This window comes from Salmo salar, chromosome ssa10 (genome assembly GCF_905237065.1).
Source record: "Salmo salar chromosome ssa10, Ssal_v3.1, whole genome shotgun sequence".
Lineage (NCBI taxonomy): Eukaryota > Metazoa > Chordata > Actinopteri > Salmoniformes > Salmonidae > Salmo > Salmo salar.
In genome coordinates this window covers 59921306-59948192 of record NC_059451.1, presented here as the reverse complement: position 1 = coordinate 59948192, position 26887 = coordinate 59921306, and the positions used below count along the sequence as shown (strand labels likewise).

General features: G+C 52.7%; 1 protein-coding gene, 5 non-coding genes and 5 pseudogenes across 6 annotated transcripts; all 11 read left to right on the top strand.

The window, feature by feature from the left end:
- Window positions 1-1517: 1517 nt before the first annotated feature.
- Window positions 1518-1688, top strand: LOC123724736 (uncharacterized; annotated as a pseudogene).
- A 526-nt stretch (window positions 1689-2214) lies between these two features.
- LOC123724803 (U5 spliceosomal RNA) lies at window positions 2215-2331 on the top strand. The gene has a single exon (XR_006757280.1). It is a non-coding gene; the product is annotated as a U5 spliceosomal RNA (small nuclear RNA).
- A 2366-nt stretch (window positions 2332-4697) lies between these two features.
- On the top strand, window positions 4698-4872 carry LOC123724714 (uncharacterized; annotated as a pseudogene).
- A 556-nt stretch (window positions 4873-5428) lies between these two features.
- Window positions 5429-5545, top strand: LOC123724802 (U5 spliceosomal RNA). The gene has a single exon (XR_006757279.1). It is a non-coding gene; the product is annotated as a U5 spliceosomal RNA (small nuclear RNA).
- A 5676-nt stretch (window positions 5546-11221) lies between these two features.
- Window positions 11222-11394, top strand: LOC123724707 (uncharacterized; annotated as a pseudogene).
- Window positions 11395-11920: 526 nt separating this feature from the next.
- Window positions 11921-12038, top strand: LOC123724777 (U5 spliceosomal RNA). The gene has a single exon (XR_006757254.1). It is a non-coding gene; the product is annotated as a U5 spliceosomal RNA (small nuclear RNA).
- Window positions 12039-14678: 2640 nt separating this feature from the next.
- LOC123724710 (uncharacterized) lies at window positions 14679-14851 on the top strand (annotated as a pseudogene).
- A 528-nt stretch (window positions 14852-15379) lies between these two features.
- On the top strand, window positions 15380-15496 carry LOC123724801 (U5 spliceosomal RNA). Its single transcript, XR_006757278.1, has one exon. It is a non-coding gene; the product is annotated as a U5 spliceosomal RNA (small nuclear RNA).
- Window positions 15497-17058: 1562 nt separating this feature from the next.
- On the top strand, window positions 17059-23426 carry LOC123724549 (zinc finger CCHC domain-containing protein 3). Its single transcript, XM_045688717.1, has 3 exons — window positions 17059-17478; window positions 22616-23121; window positions 23207-23426. Exons 1-3 carry the CDS (start codon window positions 17059-17061, stop codon window positions 23424-23426), a joined length of 1146 nt encoding a protein of 381 aa, XP_045544673.1.
- LOC123724702 (uncharacterized) lies at window positions 21191-21367 on the top strand (annotated as a pseudogene).
- Window positions 21982-22098, top strand: LOC123724800 (U5 spliceosomal RNA). The gene has a single exon (XR_006757277.1). It is a non-coding gene; the product is annotated as a U5 spliceosomal RNA (small nuclear RNA).
- Window positions 23427-26887: the final 3461 nt, after the last annotated feature.

The window sequence follows — 26887 nt, the reverse complement described above, 5'->3', positions numbered from 1 at the left end:
CTGGGAGGATACCTCCATCCTCCGGCGATGTTCTCCCTGGGGGCTGACCGGGGGACATTGTACTATGCACGTCAGCCTCCGTTCTGCAGGCGCTGTATGGCCTATGGTCATATCCTCGCCTCGTGCAGCATAAAGAAGTGCAGGTATTGTGGATCTGCGGAGCACGAGGCGAGGGACTGTGACGCGCCGAAGGCATGTCACGGGTGTGGCATGCTAACGCACCTGTGGCGTGAATGCCCGGCGCGTCGGGCGGTCATACGCGTCTGCAGCTGGGGGAAGCGAGAGCCGGGATGGGGGAAGAAGAGGAGACCCAGAACCGAGAACAGGCACGGAGGGAGCGGACACACAGCGAGGAGAGGAGGAAAAAACAGAAGCAGGAGAAGGAAAAGACAAAGAAGAAATGGGCATAGTGGTACCAGAAGAGAAGGAGGCCAAAGGAGAGGAGGAGAAAGGAGTCAGTAGTGTGGAGGGACAAGAGAGGACAGTGGTGGAGAGGAAGGAGACAGAGAAGGCATCGGAGGGGAAGGAGACAAAGAAGACATCGAAGAGGAGAGAGACAGAGAAGGCATCAGAGAGGAAGATGGAGAAGGCATCAGAGAAGAAGACAGAGAAGACATTGGAGAAGATGGAGACTGAGAAGGCATCGGAGAGGAAGGAGACAGAGAAGGCATCGGAGGGAAAGGAGACAAAGAAGACATCGAATAGGAGAGAGACAGAGAAGTCATCAGAGAGAAAGATGGAGAAGGCATCAGAGAAGAAGACAGAGAAGACATTGGAGAAGATGGAGACTGAGAAGGCATCGGAGAGGAAGGAGACAGAGAAGGCATCGGAGGCGGGACCAGAAGGAGAGGGGGTGAAGGAGTGGGGGACTGTGAAGTGGTGGAAACACAGGTGGAGGTGGAGAAAGAGGCGACTTATGAAAACGTTTTGCCTTTTACTCCACCAACCAAAAAGTCGAAAAAGGGGGAGCGCTCGAGGAGGTCGGGTGGTAAAAGAGGGGGGAGGGCAGATCGGGGGGGGGGGGAGGTTGCTGGGCCCTCGTGGGCTCCCTCTGCCTTCTCTTTTACACCCCTGTCTGAGCTGGACCTCACAAGCATGGCCCAGGATTGGGTGATGGAGGGAGGCTTAAGCTCCCTGTTTGGGGCGGGAGGTCCCGGGCTGTAGTCAGGAGGAGGGCAGGGTGGTGGATTTGAGTGGGGGGCACAAGGCACAGAGTGTGGGTGTGCCGGGGGTTGTTTTCGTTTCAGGGGAGAGGGGATGGAGGCCGACGGTGGAGCGTCAGGAGTGGAGAAGGCGTCCCCGTCGGTCGGGAGTATAGGGTGAGTGTTTTTGGTTATTTGATATGGGTATGGGTATTGGTTTGTAGGTGGGAAGGGGAGGGAAGATGCTCCAATGACTTTTGGGTTTTGGATTTGGTTATTGTTGAATAGTTTTGAAATGTTTATTTTGTGTTGATTGGAATTTGTATTTGAATTGATTGATGTGTGGAAAATTTTGGTTGGTTTGGAACGTAATAAATATATTTTGTAAAAAAAATCTGTTCTTATCAGTTTAATATCCGATACGTCCCCCATCGGGGGACTACATATTAAATGGATTTTTCGAACAGGGAGTCGGAAATGGGGCTTGCTCCGTCCGCTCCACGCATCGACCCGGTATTGCAGTACCTCCGGAACGGTGCAACACTTTTCTCCCATTGTCAAGGAAAAAGAAATACACCAAGCTATGTAAAACAGCTAGCAGAAGAAGAGAAGGAATGGAAAAAGAAGAATCATCCAAACTGAAACAAGTGCGAAGCCCCCTTCATGGGGGTCCCCCGTTTTCCCGCCATTTTACTTAAAAAAAAAAAAAACATTGGCCAGGAGAGTGTGTGTGTGTGTGTGTGTGTGTGTGTGTGTGTGTGTGTGTGTGTGTGTGTGTTTTTTGAGCCCCCCAAAAATACAATCACTTCACCAGGATTGTGTGTGTGTGTGTTGTGGTGTTTTTGAGCCCCCCCAAAAATACAATCACTTCACCAGGATTGTCTATCTATCTATCTGTCTGTCTGTCTGTCTGTCTGTCTGTCTGTCTGTCTGTCTGTCTGTCTGTCTGTCTGTCTGTGACTTTTTACCCACAGCCCTCGAAAACTTGGAAGAGTGGGTTCGGGGACCACCCGCGGGGACCCGGCCTAGAGTGCACCGTGTGTGTCTCGGGCCCCGACCTCTGACTTCCATACGACTCTGGTTTCTCTTCATTACGCACAAGCCTTTCGCCTTTTACTAAAGACTTCCGTGGAGAGGAACACTTACGAGTTCAACGTATTTTTGGAAGGGCTTTGCTTCTGGCAGAGCCCGGTATCTTGTTTCAAGAGAAATTGACAGAGATGACGCCGAGACTTTTTGCTCAGGCGTTTGACTTGAAGCCGGCTGACCGACCGGCGTATTTTTTCCACTCAAAGTAGTCGCTCGGGCAATTGAGTTCAAGCCCGACGATGACTGGTGTATTTGCCGGGCATTGAACAAATAGTCGCACTAGGATTAAAGAGCTAGTGACCTAACGACGCATTAGCGACTTTTAAAAAAAACACACCCGCCTGTCACCAGGGAAGCGTTGGGTGAGGAGGAGCCAACTTTTGCCAAACCGATGAGGTCTGCCGAGGCCCCGGGGGCCCGGCGGGTGCAGGGGTCAATTTGTGGGTTATCGCTTCTCGGCCTTTTGGCTCAGATCAAGCTTGGTACCGAGGTGCCCCAAAGCCCGCTGAGTCAAAAGGTCGGAGATGCAGGAGGGCGATAGGTTGTTTGTGTGAGATTCAGGGTTCTTTTTTGCCAAGGCGTTTTTTGTGTTTTCCAAGGCTTTTTGGAGAGCTGGTTTTCCTTGTTGGACGTGTGTTTTTTTTCCTTTGGAAATGGCACGTACCATTTTAACAAGTCGGTACCAGGAATTGGATTGTCCAATACTGTGAGATTCGTATGGAGGGACAAAGAAATGGAGCCATTTGGAAGAGAGAAGTTCGGGAGGACCATATTGATGGGGATACTTGGAACTGAAGGTAAAGGATGTGTTCTGCTTCCAAGATAACCCAATTGAGGGGGGTTTCGATGTGACTTTTTACAGTGAAGTGAAGCATGAAGAAATTTTGATGAAGACAAAAGAAGGGAGTAAGGCTTTCCCATGTGCCATTACTGAAGTGACCAACTTGGCGAAGAAGTAATTTTCGATTGGTAACTGTGACCATGTACAACCCCATACGTGACTGACGAAGAGGTGAGGGCCTTTCTGGGGCGATACATGGATAATGTCTCCTCAGCGAGGCGCCTCAGGGACTCCCTGGGATTCTGGACCGGGAGGAGAGGGTTCCAGGCCCTTCTCAGGGGAGGACCCAAGGGATTGGGTGGATTCCTACATCCTCCGGCGATGTTCTCCCTGGGGGCTGACAGGGGACGTTACATTATGCCCGTCAGCCTCCGTTTTGCAGGCGCTGTATGGCCTACGGTCATACCCTCGCCTCGTGTAGTACAAGGATTTGCAGGTTCTGTGGGTCTGCAGAGCCACGAGGCAAGGGATTGTGACGAGCCAAAGGCTTGCCACGGGTGTGGCATCGGTTACACACCTGTGGCGTGAGTTGCCCGGCGCGTCACGGGTCATACGCGTCTGCAGCTGGAGGGGGAGCAGGTGCGGGGGATGTGGGAAGTAGAGGAAGAGGAGCGGACATGGGATCTGGAACAGGAACATCACGAAAAGAGGAGGAAAAGGTGTCGGGAGGAGCGGTGGAAGGAGAGGAGGAGCAGGTGGAAAAGGTGCTGGGAGGAGAGGGAGAGGTTGAAGGAGAGGAGGAGCAGGTGGAGAAGGTGCTGGGAGGAGAGGGAGAGGTTGAAGGAGAAGAGGAGCAGACAGAGGAGGACACAGGATTGTGAAGAGTCAAGAAAGGACAACAACGGAGAAACAGATGACTGAGAAGGCATTGGAGGTGGAACCAGAAGGAGAGGGGGTAAAAGAGTGGGGGGACAGTGATGTATCGTCTGCCCGGGTGGAGGAGATGAGAGGGAAGAAGTTGGTGGAGGGGCTGGCGAGGGGGGTAGAGTTACACGGAAACAGGAGGACGAGGAGGAAGGGGCGCTGACAACAGTGGGAGAGGGGTGGTAAAGGGGGGAGGCTAAACAGGAGCTGGTGGGGGGGAAGTAGGCTTTTCTCCCTTACCGCGGTCTCCCCGAGCAAGGAGGATAAGGGTGGTAAAAGCTGGAGGTGGGGAGGGGAAGGTTGCGGGGCCTGGGTTGCCCCCTTCTTCACCTCTATTGTACCCCTGTCTGAGCTAGACCTTCCAGGCATGGCCCAGGGTTGGGCAATGGAGGGGGGACCTAAGTTCCCTGTTTGGGGGTGCGGGGTCCTCGGTCAAGAGCCCAGGAGAAGCAGGGTGGTGGATTTTGGAGTAAAGCACAGATGCGGGGTGTGCGGGTGCCGGGTGCCGTTCCTGCATCTAAGGGTGAGGGTATGGTGGTTGAAGGGGGGGAGAAGACGTCCTCGTCAGTAGGGTGAAATTTTTATTTGGGGTGGTTATGGGTAGTTTGTATCTTAGAAGGGGAGGGAAGATGCTCCCCTGATTATTGTTTATGGTTTTGGTTATTGGTTATTAGTTTTGAAATGTCCATTATGGATTTTTGTTATAAAATTGATTTTGTTTGAACATTGAAGGTATTTGTTGGAAATTGATGGTAATAAATATATATTTTGTAAAAAAAAAAATCTGTTCTTATCAGTTTAATATCTGATACGTCCCCCATCGGGGGACTACATATTAAATGGATTTTTCGAACAGGGAGTCGGAAATGGGGCTTGCTCCGTCCGCTCCACGCATCGACCCGGTATTGCAGTACCTCCGGGAACGGTGCAACACTTTTCTCCCATTGTCAAGGAAAAAGAAATACACCAAGCTATGTAAAACAGCTAGCAGAAGAAGAGAAGGAATGGAAAAAGAAGAATCATCCAAACTGAAACAAGTGCGAAGCCCCCTTCATGGGGGTCCCCCGTTTTCCCGCCATTTTACTTAAAAAAAAAAAAAAAAAAAAAAACATTGGCCAGGAGAGTGTGTGTGTGTGTGTGTGTGTGTGTGTGTGTGTGTGTGTGTGTGTGTGTGTGTGTGTGTGTTTTTTGAGCCCCCCAAAAATACAATCACTTCACCAGGATTGTGTGTGTGTGTGTGTGTTTTTTTTGAGCCCCCCAAAATACAATCACTTCACCAGGATTGTCTATGTGTCTGTCCCCCTGTCTGTCTGTCTGTCTGTCTGTCTGTCTGTCTGTCTGTCTGTCTGTCTGTCTGTCTGTCTGTCTGTCTGTCTGTGACTTTTTACCCACAGCCCTCGAAAACTTGGAAGAGTGGGTTCGGGGACCACCCGCGGGGACCCGGCCTAGAGTGCACCGTGTGTGTCTCGGGCCCCGACCTCTGACTTCCATACGACTCTGGTTTCTCTTCATTACGCACAAGCCTTTCGCCTTTTACTAAAGACTTCCGTGGAGAGGAACACTTACGAGTTCAACGTATTTTTGGAAGGGCTTTGCTTCTGGCAGAGCCCGGTATCTTGTTTCAAGAGAAATTGACAGAGATGACGCCGAGACTTTTTGCTCAGGCGTTTGACTTGAAGCCGGCTGACCGACCGGCGTATTTTTTCCACTCAAAGTAGTCGCTCGGGCAATTGAGTTCAAGCCCGACGATGACTGGTGTATTTGCCGGGCATTGAACAAATAGTCGCACTAGGATTAAAGAGCTAGTGACCTAACGACGCATTAGCGACTTTTAAAAAAACACACCCGCCTGTCACCAGGGGAAGCGTTGGGTGAGGAGGAGCCAACTTTTGCCAAACCGATGAGGTCTGCCGAGGCCCCCGGGGCCCGGGCGGGTGCAGGGGTCAATTTGTGGGTTATCGCTTCTCGGCCTTTTGGCTCAGATCAAGCTTGGTACCGAGGTGCCCCAAAGCCCGCTGAGCCAAAAGGTCGAAGGAAGGCAGGAGGGAGGAAAATTTTTTTTGTTTTTTTGGCGGGAATCGGATTTATCCGATATCTTTTTTCTTGGGCTTCTTTTATAAGAGAGCTTTTTTCTTGGAAGAGATGGAGAGCAAAAGCCAATCAGGCAGGTTCCAGGGATTCGGCTTGGCCAAACACCGTCAGATTTGCCTGGACAGACAAGGAGACGTCGAGCCATGGGGACGAGATACGTTTGCGAGAAACATCCTGATGGGCTAAGCCTAAAACTACAGGTTAAAGATGTCCTCTGCCTCCAGGGGAACCCGATGGAGAGGGCATATGATGTGACGTTTCATGTGGAGGAGAAGCATGACGAAATCATGAAGAAAGTGAGGGAAGGGAAAGGAGAAAGACCCCTGTGCCATTACGAGGTGACCAGCCTGGCAAGGAACAACTTCAGGGTAGTCACCGTAACTATGTACAATCCGCATGTAAAGGACGAGGAGGTGAGGGCCTTTCTGGGGCGGTATACTGGAAAAGGTCTCCTCAGCGAGGCTCATCAGGGACTCCCTGGGATTTTGGAACGGGAGGAGAGGGTTCCAGGCCCTGCTCAGGGAGGACCCGAAGGGACAGGGTGGCTACCTCCATCCCCCCGGCGATGTTCTCCCTGGGGGCTGACAGGGGGACGTTATTCTACGCCCGTCAGCCTCCTTTCTGCAGGCGTTGTATGGCCTACGGTCATATCCTTGCCTCGTGCAGCACAAGAAAATGCAAATTTGTGGATCGGGAGAGCACGAGGCCAAGGACTGCGACGAGCCTAAGGCTTGCCACGGGTGTGGCTCGTCAGCACACCTGTGGCGTGAGTGCCCGGCTCGTCAGAGGTCGTACGCGTCTGCAGCTGGAGGGAGAACGGGGGATGGGGGAGAAGAGGAAAGTAAGGGCCGATGAAGGTAATGGCACAGGAGACAAGAACGGAAGGAGAAGAGGAGGAAGGAGGCTGAACAGAAGGAGAGGAGGGGAAGGAGGCGAGAAGGAACAGAGAAGAAGGAGGCTGGGGCAGTGGCGAGAGAGGAGGTGGAGGAGGGAACGGTGGCGGAAATGGAAGGAGAAGCTGAGACGGGGAGAAGGAGGAGGAGGAAGAAGGGGTGAAGGAGTGGGGGGACAGCTTGTCGAGCGCCCTCGTTGAAGAGATGAGGGGAATGGTGGAGGAGCTAGCGGGAAGAGGGGGTGGTGTCTCTCCGCTACCTCCAACACCGAAGAAGAAAGGGAAGAGGAGGGGTGCTCGACATGCTGTGAGAGGGAGGGGGGGTGGGGGGGAGGGGTGGCCAAGCGTGTGATGGGGGAAGGAAGAACGCCTTTGTCCTCGTTATTTTTCTCAGCCCCCAACAGCTGGTGGAGGGTGACTCCCAGGGCGTGGCGCTGGGCTGGGTGTCTGAGGGGGGATCTCAACTCCTGCTTGGGGAGGTGGGGTCCCCTGCTCTCGACCTCAGTCCAGCAGCCTACAGGGAGACAGAAACGGAGGGTGTTGGTGGGGAACCCAGGATGCAGGGCACTCCAAGGCCTAACACCATCCCTGCATCCTGGGTTGGAGAGATGGAGGAGGACGGGGGACGTCAGGAGAGGAGAGGACGTCCCCGCCGGATGAGACGAAGCAGGGGAGCATCGGGTGAGTCTCCTGTTTTTTGGTTAATTTGGGGTTTTCATTTCATTGATGTAAGGTTTTGTAATTTATTTTTAAAATGACATTTTCTGTTAATATTTTTAGTTTAAATGTAAGGGGTTTGAGGGATTTTGTTAAGAGGAGGGCGGTATTTAGTTTTTTGGAAGGGGTGGGTTTTGATGTTTGTTTTTTACAGGAGGTTCACCTGAGGGATGGAGGGGATGTCATCAGGTTTAGTAGGGAGTGGGATAAGGGGGAATCAGTTTGGGGTATAGGTGGGGTGCACTCTACGGGGGTGGGTATTTTGTTTGGGAATAGGGAGGTAGAGTAGAGAGCACTTTTGTTGTAATGCAGGGGAGGGTGTTGGGGGTGGATGTCACTTTTAGGGATAGTAGGTATAGGTTAGTGGTGGTGTATGGGCCACAGGTGGCGGCAGACAGGAGGGAGATGGTGGACTGTCTGGCGCCCCTGTGTGTCACAAATAGGCACTTGGTGATAGGTGGGGATTTTAACATAGATTTAGGGTTAGCGGGGGATAGTAGTGCAGGCGCCATCACCGGGCTTATGGCTTGCCATGGTCTGGTTGATGGAGGCCTGCACTCTACTCCGACAATGGCTGGTCCCACATGGCGCAACTCCCGGGGGGGTTGCGCGGAGGCTCGACTACATTTTCCTATCTAGGTCTTTGGGTCAGTTGTCTGGGCGGCTGTTGCCTGTGTTCTTCTCAGATCACGACGGGGTGCTCCTGCAGGTGGGGCCGCCAGTCTGCCTCTTCGGTAGGGGGTACTGGAAATTAGATCGGGATGTGCTGGAGGAGCAAGCTTTCGTCGACACCTTTTTTGGTTTCTTTCGGGGGCTTGAAGGCCTCCGGTCCATGTGCGAGGGGGTGTTAGAGTGGTGGGATTTAGTTAAGGTAAGGATTAGGGCTTTTATAATAGGATATTGTAAGAGGAAAAAAAGGGAGGAAAGGAGGGAGGTGGATCGTATCCAAAGGTTGCTCGAACTCGAGTACGAGGCAGGCAACCTCGGCGGGTCGATTGACTGGGAGAGATCCACTGACCTGAAGGCGCAGCTCAGGGAGCTGCAGGAGCGGAAGGCTCGAGCTTTCCTGGAGCGTGCGCATAATGGCTTTTTAGAACATAATGAGACTTGTTCCTCTATGTTCTTTAAGTCGGTTAGGGCCAGACAGAGTAGGAAGATAATGCATGGGGTGAGGAAAGAAGATGGTAGCATAGTTAGAAAACCGGAGGAAATGGTCAGGGTAACAACTGATCATTTCCGAGGTTTATTTAAAGAGAGGGTAATAGATGTAGAGCAGGGAAATGTGTTTTTAGAACACTTGTCCCGGCGATTGCCGGAGGACATTAGAAATGCGATGGAGGCTCAGATCTCCCTCGAGGAGGTTGAGAGCGCTCTCAGGAGGATGGGAAAAGGGAAGGTGCCTGGGATGGATGGGCTGCCGGCCGAGTTTTACCTCAAGTTTTGGGGTATACTTGGACCAGTGGTCCTCGAAGTCTTGAAGGCCATCCTTGAGACGGGGGTCCCGGGGGGATCAATGGCGGTCGGTGTGCTGTCACTTCTTTATAAGAAGGGGGAAGCAACTGACCTTGGCAACTGGCGGCCGTTGACCATGCTGTGCGTAGATTACAAGCTACTTGCAAAGGTTTTAGCGGACCGGTTGCGCACAGCCCTTCCCTACGTCGTCCATGAGGATCAGACGTGCGGGGTAGAGGGTCGCTCGATCAGATGGAACCTACAGTTGATCAGGGACTCCATCGCTTGGGTAGAAGATAGGGGCTGCCTTTAATGGTAGCAGCGCTAGATCAGGCGAAAGCCTTTGATCGCGTGAATAGATCCTTTCTATTCAGGGTGTTAGGTAGATTAGGATTTGGGGAGAAGTTTATAGGATGGATCCGTACATTATATGTCGGAGCGGGGTGCCGAGTTAGCGTTAACAGTCACTTAGGTGACGTTTTTGACCTCTCGTCTGGGGTCAGGCAGGGATGCCCGCTCTCGGCTCTCCTCTTCGTTCTGTACATGGAGCCTCTGGGGGCTGCCATTAGGGCAGACACAGGGGTGGAGGGCTTGCTGATCCCTGGAAGTGGCGGTCTCCGTGTCAAGTTGACACAGTACGCCGACGACACATCCTTGCTGCTTTGCAAGGACTCGTGCTTGACAAGATCCCTTGCCATTATTGGGGACTTCACCCGAGCGTCGGGGGCGGTTCTGAACCACGCGAAGTCTTCCGTTAAATTTTTCGGAAGATGGAGTGGTAGGACGGATGTGCCCGGAGGGTTATCTCTCTGTAACGGGGCCCTGAGGGTTCTCGGGGTCCACTTTGAGACCTCCGGCTCAGCGACGCTGAACTGGAACATGGGCATCGCAGTGGTACAGAGGAAGCTAGCGATGTGGAGGGCTAGGTCTTTGTCCTTTTTAGGCAAGGTCCTGGTTCTCAAGGTGGATGTATTGCCATCTCTTTTGTATTTGGCGTACATCTACCCATTGCCGGCTTGTCTGAGGAGGCCTCTAGTGAGGCTGGTGTTTCAGTTCATGTGGGGTGGCAGGTACGAGTGGGTCGCCAGGGCACGCATGATCTGTCCCATCGGGGAGGGAGGTAGGGGGGTACCACATCTCCCCCTCAAGCTGGACGCAATTTTTGTTTCATTTCTGTTAACGGAGCTTGCTCAGCCGGTACTACACCCGTCCGGTTACCTCCTGCGGGTGTTCTTCTCGTATCAGGCGAGAAGCGTAATGGTGTGGTCTAACACGGGTCCTCGGGCGGAACAGCTGCCGTGGCACTTTGGCCATGCGGCCAAGTGGCTGCGTGCGCACCCCGAGGTTGAAGTCGCCCGAGTAGGTTTAGATCACAGGCACCTGTACGAGGAGGTTAGACGGGCAGTAAGTCCGGCACCTGTAGTGGGCATCCCGGCGGCGGTCTGGGAGGGAGTGCAGGCGCGGGGCCTGGACAACAGGCTCAAGGACCTGAATTGGTTGAGCCTCCACAAGTGTTTGCCGGTGCGCTCCACCATGTACCGGCATAGCTTGGCGCGATCCCCCACCTGCCCAAGGCCTTCTTGTGGCAGGGAGGAGACTGTGCGCCATGTCTTTTGGGACTGTGCCATTGCCGGAGTAGTATGGGCAAAGGCACGGGTGTTGTTAGGAAGGGTTAGAGGTGATTTTGTATTGACGTGGGCTAGGTTAGAGAGAGGTGTAGGGAGAGCGAGGGGCACGGATAGGGATAGGTTTCTGCTCTGGCTTCTCATGAGCCTCTTTAAGCGAGGGCTGTGGGAAGCCAGGCAGAACATGGTCAAGACAGGGAGAGATTGGGGGGTGGAAGGAATAGTGAGGAGGGTGGAAGGAGATTTGAGGGGGAGGATGAAGAGGGAGGAGACGAAGTGGGGGCAGCACGCTGCCCGGGAGAGATGGAAGGGGGGATTAGGGCTGGGGTTATTTTAGATTAGGGACGGGAAGATAGGGAAAGTTAGTGTTTAGGATGACGGGGAGGGATGATGCTCCCCTGAGTTTTGTTTTGGGGTTTTTTGGTTTGTTTTATAAATTAAAATACCATTATTTGAGTTTGAAGGAATATATGATTTTGTAAAGTATGAATGGTATTGAACGTAATAAATTATTTTTTCTAAAAAAAATCTGTTCTTATCAGTTTAATATCTGATACGTCCCCCATCGGGGGACTACATATTAAATGGATTTTTCGAACAGGGAGTCGGAAATGGGGCTTGCTCCGTCCGCTCCACGCATCGACCCGGTATTGCAGTACCTCCGGGAACGGTGCAACACTTTTCTCCCATTGTCAAGGAAAAAGAAATACACCAAGCTATGTAAAACAGCTAGCAGAAGAAGAGAAGGAATGGAAAAAGAAGAATCATCCAAACTGAAACAAGTGCGAAGCCCCCTTCATGGGGGTCCCCGTTTTCCCGCCATTTTACTTAAAAAAAAAAAAAAAAAAAACATTGGCCAGGAGAGTGTGTGTGTGTGTGTGTGTGTGTGTGTGTGTGTGTGTGTGTGTGTGTGTGTGTGTGTGTTTTGAGCCCCCAAAAAAATACAATCACTTCACCAGGATTGTGTGTGTGTGTGTGTTTTTTGAGCCCCCCAAAAATACAATCACTTCACCAGGATTGTCTATCTATCTATCTATCTGTCTGTCTGTCTGTCTGTCTGTCTGTCTGTCTGTCTGTCTGTCTGTCTGTCTGTGACTTTTTACCCACAGCCCTCGAAAACTTGGAAGAGTGGGTTCGGGGACCACCCGCGGGGACCCGGCCTAGAGTGCACCGTGTGTGTCTCGGGCCCCGACCTCTGACTTCCATACGACTCTGGTTTCTCTTCATTACGCACAAGCCTTTCGCCTTTTACTAAAGACTTCCGTGGAGAGGAACACTTACGAGTTCAACGTATTTTTTGGAAGGGCTTTGCTTCTGGCAGAGCCCGGTATCTTGTTTCAAGAGAAATTGACAGAGATGACGCCGAGACTTTTTGCTCAGGCGTTTGACTTGAAGCCGGCTGACCGACCGGCGTATTTTTTCCACTCAAAGTAGTCGCTCGGGCAATTGAGTTCAAGCCCGACGATGACTGGTGTATTTGCCGGGCATTGAACAAATAGTCGCACTAGGATTAAAGAGCTAGTGACCTAACGACGCATTAGCGACTTTTAAAAAAAACACACCCGCCTGTCACCAGGGAAGCGTTGGGTGAGGAGGAGCCAACTTTTGCCAAACCGATGAGGTCTGCCGAGGCCCCCGGGGCCCGGGCGGGTGCAGGGGTCAATTTGTGGGTTATCGCTTCTCGGCCTTTTGGCTCAGATCAAGCTTGGTACCGAGGTGCCCCAAAGCCCGCTGAGCCAAAAGGTCGAAGGAAGGCCGGAGGGAGGAAAGTGTTTTGGTATTTGGATTACGGTTGGTTTTCCATTTTTCAGCAAGATTTTTCAGTGGCTTTTTTTTGGAAGCAAGCCGGAGGCGAGTGCGAACCTTTGTTTTTGTTTTGAAGATGGCGCAGGCTTCGATATGGAAGCCAGTACCTAGGATTGGCCTAGCGAACACGGTGCGGTTTCGCCTGGAAGGAACAAGGCGACGGAGCCATTTGGGAGAAGAGACTTTGGGAGGACCATATTGATTGGGATCCTTAACTTACGGTGGAGGATGTGTTGTGCCTCCAAGACAACCCTTTGGAGGGGGCTTTCGACGTGACGCTTCACACTGAAGTGAAGCACGAGGACGTTCTGCAGAAGGGCGAGAGAAGTGCAAGCAGGATGGACCGATGTCTCATTACTAGGTGACCAGCCTGGCGAAGAGACAATTTCAGGGTTGTGACGGTTACTATTTACAACCCTCATGTGAAGGACGATGAGGTGAGGGCGTTCCTGGGGAGTTACATGGACAGTGTCTCCTCAGGAAGGCTCCTCAAGGACTCCCTGGGCTTCTGGGACGGGAAGAGAGGTTTCCAGGCGCTGCTAAGAGAGGACCCAAAAGGATTGGGTGGATACCTCCATCCTCCGGCGATGTTCTCCCTGGGGGCTGACAGGGGGACGTTGCATTATGCACGTCAGCCTCCGTACTGCAGGCGTTGTATGGCCTACGGTCATGTCCTCGCCTCGTGCAGCACAAAGAAGTGCAGGTACTGTGGATCTGCGGAGCACGAGGCGAGGGACTGTGACGCGCCGAAGGCATGTCACGGGTGTGGCATGCTAACGCACCTGTGGCGTGAATGCCCGGCGCGTCAAAGGTCATACGCGTCTGCAGCTGGGGGGAACGAGAGCCGGGGATGGGGGTAGAAGGGAGGGACCAAGAACCGAGTACTGGAACAGAGGAAAGGGACACACGGGTGGAAGAGGAGGAGAAACGACAGCAGGAGCAGAAAAAGAAAAAGGAAGACACTGCATAGTGGAAACGGAAGGGGCAGGAGGCTGAAGGAGAGGGAGAAGCAGGAGGAGGAAGGAGACAAGAGAGTGAAGGGGTCAGAGAAGACGGCTGTGGAGAGGAAGGAGACGGAGAAGGCAAACAGAGAGGGAGGAGACAGAGAAGACGGCGGTGGAGAAGAAAGAGACAGAAAGGAAGGAGACAGGGAAGACGGCGGTGGAGAAGAAAGAGACAGAAAGGAAGGAGACTGGGAAGACGGCGGTGGAGAAGAAAGAGATAGAAAGGAAGGAGACAGTAGGGAAGAAGGTGGTGGAGAAGAAAGAGACAGAAAGGAAGGAGATAGGGAAGAAGGTGGTGGAGGAGAAAGAGACAGAAAAGAAGGAGACAGGGAAGAAGGTGGTGGAGGAGAAAGAGACAGAAAGGAAGGAGACAGGGAAGAAGGTGGTGGAGAAGAAAGAGACAGAAAGGAAGGAGACAGGGAAGAAGGTGGTGGAGAAGAAAGAGACAGAAAGGGAGGAGACAGAGAAGGTAGTTGTGGCGGGACCAGTAGGAGAAGGAGTGAAGGAGTGGGGGGACAGTAAAGAGGTGAGATCACGGGTGGAGGGCTGAGGAGATGGTGGGGGCTCCGCAACTATGAAAACTTTGGTGTTCCCTTGCTCTCCTCCACCATACAAGAGGTCAAAAGAGGGGAGCGCGACAGAGGAGGATGGGTGGTAAAAAGGGGGTGTGGGGGAGTCAGGGGGGAGGGAGGTTTTAGGGCCCTCGTGGGCTCCCTCTTCCTTCATGCGTTTACACCCCTGTCAGAGCTTGACCTTCCAGGCATGGCCAAGGATTGGGCAATGGAGGAAGGAGAAAGCTCCCTGTTTGGGGACATGGGGTGCTCGAGCCGGAGTCAGGAGGAGGGGGTGGTAGACTTGAGTGGGGGGGCACAAGACACAGAGTGTGGGTGTGCCGGGCTGCTGTTTCCAGGGGAGAGGGGATGGCGGCCGACGGGGAGCGTCAGGAGTGGAGAAGGCGTCCCCGTCGGTCGGGAGTATAGGGTGAGTTTTCTTTGATTTTATGTGGGTAGGTTTTGGTTTGTAGATGGGAAGGGAAGGGAAGACGCTCCATGTCTTTTGTTTTTGGGTTTAGTGTTTGTGTTATAGTTTAAAAATGTCTAATATTGATTTATTGATTGATAAATGGTTTTGTATTGAAGGTTTTGAACGTAATAAATATATTTTATAAAAAAAAATCTGTTCTTATCAGTTTAATATCTGATACGTCCCCCATCGGGGGACTACATATTAAATGGATTTTTCGAACAGGGAGTCGGAAATGGGGCTTGCTCCGTCCGCTCCACGCATCGACCCGGTATTGCAGTACCTCCGGGAACGGTGCAACACTTTTCTCCCATTGTCAAGGAAAAAGAAATACACCAAGCTATGTAAAACAGCTAGCAGAAGAAGAGAAGGAATGGAAAAAGAAGAATCATCCAAACTGAAACAAGTGCGAAGCCCCCTTCATGGGGGTCCCCCGTTTTCCCGCCATTTTACTTAAAAAAAAAAAAAAAAAAACATTGGCCAGGAGAGTGTGTGTGTGTGTGTGTGTGTGTGTGTGTGTGTGTGTGTGTGTGTGTGTGTGTGTGTGTTTTGAGCCCCCCAAAAAAATACAATCACTTCACCAGGATTGTGTGTGTGTGTGTGTTTGTTTTTGAGCCCCCCAAAAAAATACAATCACTTCACCAGGATTGTCTATCTATCTATCTGTCTGTCTGTCTGTCTGTCTGTCTGTCTGTCTGTCTGTCTGTCTGTCTGTCTGTGACTTTTTACCCACAGCCCTCGAAAACTTGGAAGAGTGGGTTCGGGGACCACCGCGCGGGACCCGGCCTAGAGTGCACCGTGTGTGTCTCGGGCCCCGACCTCTGACTTCCATACGACTCTGGTTTCTCTTCATTACGCACAAGCCTTTCGCCTTTTACTAAAGACTTCCGTGGAGAGGAACACTTACGAGTTCAACGTATTTTTGGAAGGGCTTTGCTTCTGGCAGAGCCCGGTATCTTGTTTCAAGAGAAATTGACAGAGATGACGCCGAGACTTTTTGCTCAGGCGTTTGACTTGAAGCCGGCTGACCGACCGGCGTATTTTTTCCACTCAAAGTAGTCGCTCGGGCAATTGAGTTCAAGCCCGACGATGACTGGTGTATTTGCCGGGCATTGAACAAATAGTCGCACTAGGATTAAAGAGCTAGTGACCTAACGACGCATTAGCGACTTTTAAAAAAAAACACACCCGCCTGTCACCAGGGAAGCGTTGGGTGAGGAGGAGCCAACTTTTGCCAAACCGATGAGGTCTGCCGAGGCCCCCGGGGGCCCGGCGGGTGCAGGGGTCAATTTGTGGGTTATCGCTTCTCGGCCTTTTGGCTCAGATCAAGCTTGGTACCGAGGTGCCCCAGAGCTCGCTGAGTCAAAAGGTCGAAGGAAGGCAGGAGGGAGGAAGTTTTTTTTTTTTGTTTAGGAATCGGATTTATCATCTTTTTTTCCTGGCTTCTTTTTTAGAGATCACTTTTTTCTAGGACAAAGATGGAGCAGAATACACACAGCAGGTCGGTTCCTGGAATGGGTCTGGCAAACACGGTGAGATTTTCCTGGAGAGACAAGGAGTTGGAGCCATTCGGGAGAGAAACATTTGCAAGAACGATCCTGATGGGGTATCCTGAATTGGCGGTGAAGGACGTGTCCTTTGCCTCCAAGGGAACCCGATGGAAGCGCGTATGATGTGACTTTGCTATAACGGAGGAAAAAGCATGATGAAATCATGAAGAAAGTGAGAGAAGTTGGAGCGGAGAGGCCGATGTGCCATTATGAGGTCACAAGCCTGGCAAGGAACAACTTCAGGGTGGTAACAGTCAACATGTATAACCCCCATGTCAAGGACGAAGAAGTGAGGGCCTTTCTGGGGAGGTATATGGACAAGGTCTCCTCAGCGAGGCTCCTAAGGGACTCCCTGGGGTTTTGGAATGGGAGGAGAGGATTTCAGGCCCTACTCAGGGAGGACCCAAAGGGACAGGGTGGCTACCTCCATCCCCCCGCTATGTTCTCCCTGGGGGCTGACAGGGGGACATTGTTTTACGCACGTCAGCCCCCGTTTCTGCAGGCGTTGTATGGCCTACGGTCATATCCTCGCCTCGTGCAGCACAAAAAAGTGCAGAATTTGTGGATCTGGAGAGCACGAGGCGAGGGACTGCGACGAGCCCAAGGCGTGCCACGGGTGTGGCTCGTCAACACACCTGTGGCGGGAGTGCCCGGCTCGTCAGAGGTCATACGCGTCTGCAGCTGGGGGGAGCAGGAGCGGGGGATGGGGGAAGAAGAGGGGAAGGAAGGGCATCAAAGGAAAAGGACAAGAGACAAGAACGGAAAGAAGAGGAGCAAGGAGTGACAGCAGGAGGGCAAGGGAAAAAAGAAGACACGGGAGCAGAAGAAGGAAAGGAATCGAAAGGAAGAAAGGGAGTGGAGGAGCGAGAGACAGCGACAATGGAGGGAGAGGTGGTGGAGGGGGTGCCGGTGGCGGGGAGGAGGAGGAGGAGGGAAGGGGGGTGAGGGAGTGGGGGGACAGCATGTCGAGCGCCCTCGTTGAGGAGTTGAGGGGAATGGTGGAGGAGCTGGCGGAGAGGGGGAGTGGTGTCTCTCCGCTGCCTCCAAAGCCGAAGAAGAAAGGGAAGAGGGGGAGCTCGGCATGCTGTGAGAGGGAGGGGGGTGAGGGGGGGGAGGGGGTGGCCAAGCGTGTGATGGGGGAGGGAAGAACGCCTTTGGCATCGCTGTTTGCCTCAGCCCCCCAACAGCTGGTGGAGGGAGACTCCCAGGGCGTGGCGCTGGGCTGGGTGTCTGAGGGGGGATCTCAACTCCTGCTTGGGGAGGTGGGATCTCCTGCTCTTGACCTCAGTCCAGCTGCCGTTGGGGAGAGAGGAGAGGAGGGTGTTGGTGGGGAACCCAGGATGCAGGGAACTCCAAGGCCTAACACCATCCCTGCATCCTGGGTTGGAGAGATGGAGGAGGACGGGGGGACGTCAGGAGAGGAGAGGACGTCCCCGCCGGATGAGACGAAGCAGGGGAGCATCGGGTGAGTCTCCTGTTTTTTGGTTAATTTGGGGTTTGCATTTCATTGATGTAAGGTTTTATAATTTATTTTTAAATGAAATTTTCTGTTAATATTTTTAGTTTAAATGTAAGGGGTTTAAGGGATTTTGTTAAGAGGAGGGCGGTATTTAGTTTTTTGGAAGGGGTGGGTTTTGATGTTTGTTTTTTACAGGAGGTTCACCTGAGGGATGGAGGGGATGTCATCAGGTTTAGTAGGGAGTGGGATAAGGGGGAGTCAGTTTGGGGTATAGGTGGGGTGCATTCTACAGGGGTGGGGATTTTGTTTGGGAATAGGGAGGTGAAGGTGGAGGGATCCTTTTGTTGTAATGCAGGGGAGGGTGTTGGGGGTGGATGTCACTTTTAGGGATAGTAGGTATAGGTTAGTGGTGGTGTATGGGCCACAGGTGGCGGCAGACAGGAGGGAGATGGTGGACTGTCTGACGCCCCTGTGTGTTACAAATAGGCACTTAGTGATAGGGGGGGATTTTAATATAGATTTAGGGGTAGGGGGAGATAGTAGTGCAGGCGCCATCACCGGGCTAATGGCTTGTCATGGTCTGGTTGATGGAGGTCTGCACTCTACTCCGACAATGGCTGGTCCCACATGGCGCAACTCCCGGGGGGTTGCGCGGAGGCTCGACTACATTTTCCTATCTAGGTCTTTGGGTCAGTTGTCTGGGCGGCTGTTGCCTGTGTCTTTCTCGGATCACGACGGGGTGCTCCTGCAGGTGGGGTCGCCAGTCTGCCTCTTCGGTAGGGGGTACTGGAAATTAGATCGGGATGTGCTGGAGGAGCAAGCTTTCGTTGACACCTTTTTTGGTTTCTTTCGGGGCTTGAAGGCCTCCGGTCCATGTGCGAGGGGGTGTTAGAGTGGTGGGATTTAGTTAAGGTAAGGATTAGGGCTTTTATAATAGGATATTGTAAGAGGAAAAAAGGGAGGAAAGGAGGGAGGTGGATCGTATCCAAAGGTTGCTCGAACTCGAGTACGAGGCAGGCAACCTCGGCGGGTCGATTGACTGGGAGAGATCCACTGACCTGAAGGCGCAGCTCAGGGAGCTGCAGGAGCGGAAGGCTCGAGCTTTCCTGGAGCGTGCGCATAATGGCTTTCTAGAACATAATGAGACTTGTTCCGCTATGTTCTTTAAGTCGGTTAGGGGCAGACAGAGTAGGAAGATAATGCATGGGGTGAGGAAAGAAGATGGTAGCATAGTTAGAAAACCGGAGGAAATGGTCAGGGTAACAACTGATCATTTCCGAGGTTTATTTAAAGAGAGGGTAATAGATGTAGAGCAGGGAAATGTGTTTTTAGAACACTTGTCCCGGCGATTGCCGGAGGACATTAGAAATGTGATGGAGGCTCAGATCTCCCTCGAGGAGGTTGAGAGCGCTCTCAGGAGGATGGGAAAAGGGAAGGTGCCTGGGATGGATGGGCTGCCGGCCGAGTTTTACCTCAAGTTTTGGGGTATACTTGGACCAGTGGTTCTCGAAGTCTTGAAGGCCATCCTTGAGACGGGGGTCCCGGGGGGATCAATGGCGGTCGGTGTGCTGTCACTTCTTTATAAGAAGGGGGAAGCAACTGACCTTGGCAACTGGCGGCCGTTGACCATGCTGTGCGTAGATTACAAGCTACTTGCAAAGGTTTTAGCGGACCGGTTGCGCACAGCCCTTCCCTACGTCGTCCATGAGGATCAGACGTGCGGGGTAGAGGGTCGCTCGATCAGATGGAACCTACAGTTGATCAGGGACTCCATCGCTTGGGTAGAAGATAGGGGGCTGCCTTTAATGGTAGCAGCGCTAGATCAGGCGAAAGCCTTTGATCGCGTGAATAGATCCTTTCTATTCAGGGTGTTAGGTAGATTAGGATTTGGGGAGAAGTTTATAGGATGGATCCGTACATTATATGTCGGAGCAGGGTGCCGAGTTAGTGTAAACAGTCACTTAGGTGACGTTTTTGACCTCTCGTCTGGGGTCAGGCAGGGATGCCCGCTCTCGGCTCTCCTCTTCGTTCTGTACATGGAGCCTCTGGGGGCTGCCATTAGGGCAGACACAGGGGTGGAGGGCTTGCTGATCCCTGGAAGTGGCGGTCTCCGTGTCAAGTTGACACAGTACGCCGATGACACATCCTTGCTGCTTTGCAAGGACTCGTGCTTGACAAGGTCCCTTGCCATTATTGGGGACTTCACCCGAGCGTCGGGGGCGGTTCTTAACCACGCGAAGTCTTCCGTTAAGTTTTTCGGAAGATGGAGTGGTAGGACGGATGTGCCCGGAGGGTTATCTCTCTGTAACGGGGCCCTGAGGATACTCGGGGTCCATTTTGAGACCTCCGGCTCAGCGACGCTGAACTGGAACATGGGCATCGCAGTGGTACAGAAGAAGCTAGCGATGTGGAGGGCTAGGTCTTTGTCCTTTTTAGGCAAGGTCCTGGTTCTCAAGGTGGATGTATTGCCATCTCTATTGTATTTGGCGTACATCTACCCATTGCCGGCTAGTCTGAGGAGGCCTCTAGTGAGGCTGGTGTTTCAGTTCATGTGGGGTGGCAGGTACGAGTGGGTCGCCAGGGCACGCATGATCTGTCCCATCGGGGAGGGAGGTAGGGGGGTACCACATCTCCCCCTCAAGCTGGACGCAATTTTTGTTTCATTTCTGTTGACGGAGCTTGCTCAGCCAGTACTACACCCGTCCGGTTACCTCCTGCGGGTGTTCTTCTCGTATCAGGCGAGAAGCGTAATGGTGTGGTCTAACACGGGTCCTCGGGCGGAACAGCTGCCGTGGCACTTTGGCCATGCGGCCAAGTGGCTGCGGCGCATCCCCGAGGTTGAAGTCGCCCGAGTAGGTTTAGATCACAGGCACCTGTACGAGGAGGTTAGACGGGCAGTAAGTCCGGCACCTGTGGTGGGCATCCCGGCGGCGGTCTGGGAGGGAGTGCAGGCGCGGGGCCTGGACAACAGGCTCAAGGACCTGAATTGGTTGAGCCTCCACAAGTGTTTGCCGGTACGCTCCACCATGTACCGGCATAGCTTGGCGCGATCCCCCACCTGTCCAAGGCTTTCTTGTGGCAGGGAGGAGACTGTGCGCCATGTCTTTTGGGACTGTGCCATTGCCGGAGTAGTATGGGCAAAGGCACGGGTGTTGTTAGGAAGGGTTAGAGGGGATTTTATTTTGACTTGGGCTAGGTTAGAGAGAGGTGTAGGGAGAGCGAGGGGGACGGATAGGGATAGGTTTCTGCTCTGGCTTCTCATGAGCCTCTTTAAGCGAGGGCTGTGGGAAGCCAGGCAGAACATGGTCAAGACAGGGAGAGATTGGGGGGTGGAAGGAATTGTGAGGAGGGTGGAAGGAGATTTGAGGGGGAGGATGAAGAGGGAGGAGACGAAGTGGGGGCAGCACGCTGCCCGGGAGAGATGGAAGGGGGGATTAGGGCTGGGGTTATTTTAGATTAGGGACGGGAAGATAGGGAAAGTTAGTGTTTAGGATGACGGGGAGGGATGATGCTCCCCTGAGTTTTTGTTTTGGGGTTTTCGGTTTGTTTTATGAAATTAAAAATGCCATTATTATTTGAGTTTGAATGGAATATATGATTTTGTAGTATTGTATGAATGGTATTGAACGTAATAAATTATTTTTTCTAAAAAAAAAAAATCTGTTCTTATCAGTTTAATATCTGATACGTCCCCCATCGGGGGACTACATATTAAATGGATTTTTCGAACAGGGAGTCGGAAATGGGGCTTGCTCCGTCCGCTCCACGCATCGACCCGGTATTGCAGTACCTCCGGGAACGGTGCAACACTTTTCTCCCATTGTCAAGGAAAAAGAAATACACCAAGCTATGTAAAACAGCTAGCAGAAGAAGAGAAGGAATGGAAAAAGAAGAATCATCCAAACTGAAACAAGTGCGAAGCCCCCTTCATGGGGGTCCCCCGTTTTCCCGCCATTTTACTTAAAAAAAATAAAAAATACATTGGCCAGGAGTGTGTGTGTGTGTGTGTGTGTGTGTGTGTGTGTGTGTGTGTGTTTTTTGAGCCCCCCAAAAAAATACAATCACTTCACCAGGATTGTGTGTGTGTGTGTGTGTTGTGTGTGTGTGTGTGTGTGTGTGTGTGTGTGTGTGTGTGTGTTTTGAGCCCCCCAAAAAATACAATCACTTCACCAGGATTGTGTGTGTGTGTGTGTTTTTGAGCCCCCCAAAAAAATACAATCACTTCACCAGGATTGTCTATCTATCTATCTGTCTGTCTGTCTGTCTGTCTGTCTGTCTGTCTGTCTGTCTGTCTGTCTGTCTGTCTGTCTGTGACTTTTTACCCACAGCCCTCGAAAACTTGGAAGAGTGGGTTCGGGGACCACCCGCGGGGACCCGGCCTAGAGTGCACCGTGTGTGTCTCGGGCCCCGACCTCTGACTTCCATACGACTCTGGTTTCTCTTCATTACGCACAAGCCTTTCGCCTTTTACTAAAGACTTCCGTGGAGAGGAACACTTACGAGTTCAACGTATTTTTGGAAGGGCTTTGCTTCTGGCAGAGCCCGGTATCTTGTTTCAAGAGAAATTGACAGAGATGACGCCGAGACTTTTTGCTCAGGCGTTTGACTTGAAGCCGGCTGACCGACCGGCGTATTTTTTCCACTCAAAGTAGTCGCTCGGGCAATTGAGTTCAAGCCCGACGATGACTGGTGTATTTGCCGGGCATTGAACAAATAGTCGCACTAGGATTAAAGAGCTAGTGACCTAACGACGCATTAGCGACTTTTAAAAAAAAACACACCCGCCTGTCACCAGGGAAGCGTTGGGTGAGGAGGAGCCAACTTTTGCCAAACCGATGAGGTCTGCCGAGGCCCCCGGGGGCCCGGCGGGTGCAGGGGTCAATTTGTGGGTTATCGCTTCTCGGCCTTTTGGCTCAGATCAAGCTTGGTACCGAGGTGCCCCAAAGCCCGCTGAGCCAGAAGGTCGAAGGAAGGCAGGAGGGAGGAAAATTTTATTTTGTTTTTTTTTTGGCGGGAATCGGAGTTTTCGGATTTCTTTTTTCTTTGGCTTCTTGTTTAAGAGAGCATTTTTGTTGGAAGAGATGGAGCAGCAAAAGCCAATCAGGCAGGTTCCAGGGATTGGCTTGGCCAACACCGTGAGGTTTGCCTGGACGGACAAGGAGACGGAGCCATGGGGACGAGATACGTTTGGGAGAAATATCCTGATGGGCTACCTGAATCTACAGGTTAAAGATGTTCTATGCCTTCAGGGGAACCCGATGGAGAAGGCATATGATGTGACGTTTCATGTGGAGGAGAAGCATGACGATATTATGAAGAAGGTGAGGGAAGGGAAAGGAGCAAGACCCCTGTGCCATTACGAGGTGACCAGCCTGGCAAGGAACAATTTCAGGGTGGTCACCGTCACCATGTACAATCCCCATGTAAAGGATGAGGAGGTGAGGGCCTTTCTGGGGAGATACGTGGAAAACGTCTCCTCAGCGAGGCACCTCAGGGACTCCCTGGGGTTCTGGAACGGGAGGAGAGGGTTCCAGGCCCTTCTCAGGGAGGACCCGAAGGGTTTAGGGTGGCTACCTCCATCCCCCGGCGATGTTCTCCCTGGGGGCTGACAGGGGGACGTTATTCTATGCCCGTCAGCCTCCTTTCTGCAGGCGTTGTATGGCCTACGGTCATATCCTGGCCTCGTGCAACACCAGAAAATGCAAGTTCTGTGGGTCGGGAGAGCACGAGGCCAAGGACTGTGACGAGCCCAAGGCTTGCCACGGGTGTGGCTCGTCAGCACACCTGTGGCGTGAGTGCCCGGCTCGTCAGAGGTCGTACGCGTCTGCAGCTGGAGGGAGAACGGGGGATGGGGGGAAGAAAGGAAAGTAAGGGCCTGGATGAAGGTAATGGCACAGGGGAAAAGACTGCACGGAAGGAGAAGGACGGGAGGAAGGAGGCTGGAACAGAAGGAGAGGAGGGGAAGGAGGCGGAAGGAACAGAGAAGAAGGAGACTGGGGCAGTGGCGAGAGAGGAGGTGGAGGAGGGAACGGTGGCGGAAATGGAAGGAGAAGCTGAGACGGGACCAGAAGAAGGACCGGAGGAGGAAGAAGGAGTGAAGGAGTGGGGGGACAGCTTGTCGAGCGCCCTTGTTGAAGAGATGCGGGGAATGGTGGAGGAGATAGCGGGGAAGAGGGGGTGGTGTCTCCCCGCTACCTCCAACACCAAAGAAGAAAGGGAAGAGGAGGGTGTGCTTGACAGGCTGTGAGAGGGAGGGGGTGTGGGGGGGAGGGGGTGGCCAAGCGTGTGATGGGGGAAAGAAGAACGCCCTTGTCCTCGTTATTTTTATCAGCCCCTCAACAGCTGGTGGAGGGTGACTCCCAGGGCGTGGCGCTGGGCTGGGGTGTCTGAGGGGGATCTCAACTCCTGCTTGGGGAGGTGGGGTCCCCTGCTCTCGACCTCAGTCCAGCAGCCTACAGGGAGACAGAAACGGAGGGTGTTGGTGGGGAACCCAGGATGCAGGGCACTCCAAGGCCTAACACCATCCCTGCATCCTGGGTTGGAGAGATGGAGGAGGACGGGGGGACGTCAGGAGAGGAGAGGACGTCCCCGCCGGATGAGACGAGGCAGGGGAGCATCGGGTGAGTCTCCTGTTTTTTGGTTAATTTGGGGTTTTCATTTCATTGATGTAAGGTTTTGTAATTTAATTTTTAAAAATGACATTTTCTGTTAATATTTTTAGTTTAAATGTAAGGGGTTTGAGGGATTTTGTTAAGAGGAGGGCGGTTTTTAGTTTTTTGGAAGGGGTGGGTTTTGATGTTTGTTTTGTACAGGAGGTTCACCTGAGGGATGGAGGGGATGTCATCAGGTTTAGTAGGGAGTGGGATAAGGGGGAATCAATTTGGGGTATAGGTGGGGTTCACTCTACGGGGGTGGGTATTTTGTTTGGGAATAGGGAGGTTAGAGTAGAGAGCACTTTTGTTGTAATGCAGGGGAGGGTGTTGGGGGTGGATGTCACTTTTAGGGATAGTAGGTATAGGTTAGTGGTGGTGTATGGGCCACAGGTGGCGGCAGACAGGAGGGAGATGGTGGACTGTCTGGCGCCCCTGTGTGTCACAAATAGGCACTTGGTGATAGGTGGGGATTTTAACATAGATTTAGGGTTAGCGGGGGATAGTAGTGCAGGCGCCATCACCGGGCTTATGGCTTGCCATGGTCTGGTTGATGGAGGCCTGCACACTACTCCGACAATGGCGGGTCCCACATGGCGTAACTCTCGGGGGGGTTGCGCGGAGGCTCGACTATATTTTTCTATCTAGGTCTTTGGGCCAGTTGTCTGGGCGGCTGTTGCCTGTGTTCTTCTCAGATCACGACGGGGTGCTCCTGCAGGTGGGGCCGCCAGTCTGCCTCTTCGGTAGGGGGGTACTGGAAATTAGATCGGGATGTGCTGGAGGAGCAAGCTTTCGTCGACACCTTTTTGGTTTCTTTCGGGGCTTGAAGGCCTCCGGTCCATGTGCGAGGGGTGTTGGAGTGGTGGGATTTAGTTAAGGTAAGGATTAGGGCTTTTATAATAGGATATTGTAAGAGGAAAAAAGGGAGGAAAGGAGGGAGGTGGATCGTATCCAAAGGTTGCTCGAACTCGAGTACGAGGCAGGCAACCTCGGCGGGTCGATTGACTGGGAGAGATCCACTGACCTGAAGGCGCAGCTCAGGGAGCTGCAGGAGCGGAAGGCTCGAGCTTTCCTGGAGCGTGCGCATAATGGCTTTTCTAGAACATAATGAGACTTGTTCCTCTATGTTCTTTAAGTCGGTTAGGGCCAGACAGAGTAGGAAGATAATGCATGGGGTGAGGAAAGAAGATGGTAGCATAGTTAGAAAACCGGAGGAAATGGTCAGGGTAACAACTGATCATTTCCGAGGTTTATTTAAAGAGAGGGTAATAGATGTAGAGCAGGGAAATGTGTTTTTAGAACACTTGTCCCGGCGATTGCCGGAGGACATTAGAAATGCGATGGAGGCTCAGATCTCCCTCGAGGAGGTTGAGAGCGCTCTCAGGAGGATGGGAAAAGGGAAGGTGCCTGGGATGGATGGGCTGCCGGCCGAGTTTTACCTCAAGTTTTGGGGTATACTTGGACCAGTGGTCCTCGAAGTCTTGAAGGCCATCCTTGAGACGGGGGTCCCGGGGGGATCAATGGCGGTCGGTGTGCTGTCACTTCTTTATAAGAAGGGGGAAGCAACTGACCTTGGCAACTGGCGGCCGTTGACCATGCTGTGCGTAGATTACAAGCTACTTGCAAAGGTTTTAGCAGACCGGTTGCGCACAGCCCTTCCCTACGTCGTCCATGAGGATCAGACGTGCGGGGTAGAGGGCCGCTCTATTAGGTGGAACCTACAGTTGATCAGGGACTCCATCGCGTGGGTAGAAGACAGAGGGCTGCCTTTAATGGTAGCAGCGCTAGATCAGGCGAAAGCCTTTGATCGCGTGAATAGATCCTTTCTATTCAGGGTGTTAGGTAGATTAGGATTTGGGGAGAAGTTTATAGGATGGATCCGTACATTATATGTCGGAGCAGGGTGCCGAGTTAGTGTAAACAGTCACTTAGGTGACGTTTTTGACCTCTCGTCTGGGGTCAGGCAGGGATGCCCGCTCTCGGCTCTCCTCTTCGTTCTGTACATGGAGCCTCTGGGGGCTGCCATTAGGGCAGACACAGGGGTGGAGGGCTTGCTGATCCCTGGAAGTGGCGGTCTCCGTGTCAAGTTGACACAGTACGCCGACGACACATCCTTGCTGCTTTGCAAGGACTCGTGCTTGACAAGGTCCCTTGCCATCATTGGGGACTTCACCCGAGCGTCGGGGGCGGTTCTTAACCACGCGAAGTCTTCCGTTAAGTTTTTCGGAAGATGGAGTGGTAGGACGGATGTGCCCGGAGGGTTATCTCTCTGTAACGGGGCCCTGAGGATACTCGGGGTCCATTTTGAGACCTCCGGTTCAGCGACGCTGAACTGGAACATGGGCATCGCAGTGGTACAGAGGAAGCTAGCGATGTGGAGGGCTAGGTCTTTGTCCTTTTTAGGCAAGGTCCTGGTTCTCAAGGTGGATGTATTGCCATCTCTATTGTACTTGGCGTACATCTACCCATTGCCGGCTTGTCTGAGGAGGCCTCTAGTGAGGCTGGTGTTTCAGTTCATGTGGGGTGGCAGGTACGAGTGGGTCGCCAGGGCACGCATGATCTGTCCCATCGGGGAGGGAGGTAGGGGGTACCACATCTCCCCCTCAAGCTGGACGCAATTTTTGTTTCATTTCTGTTGACGGAGCTTGCTCAGCCAGTACTACACCCGTCCGGTTACCTCCT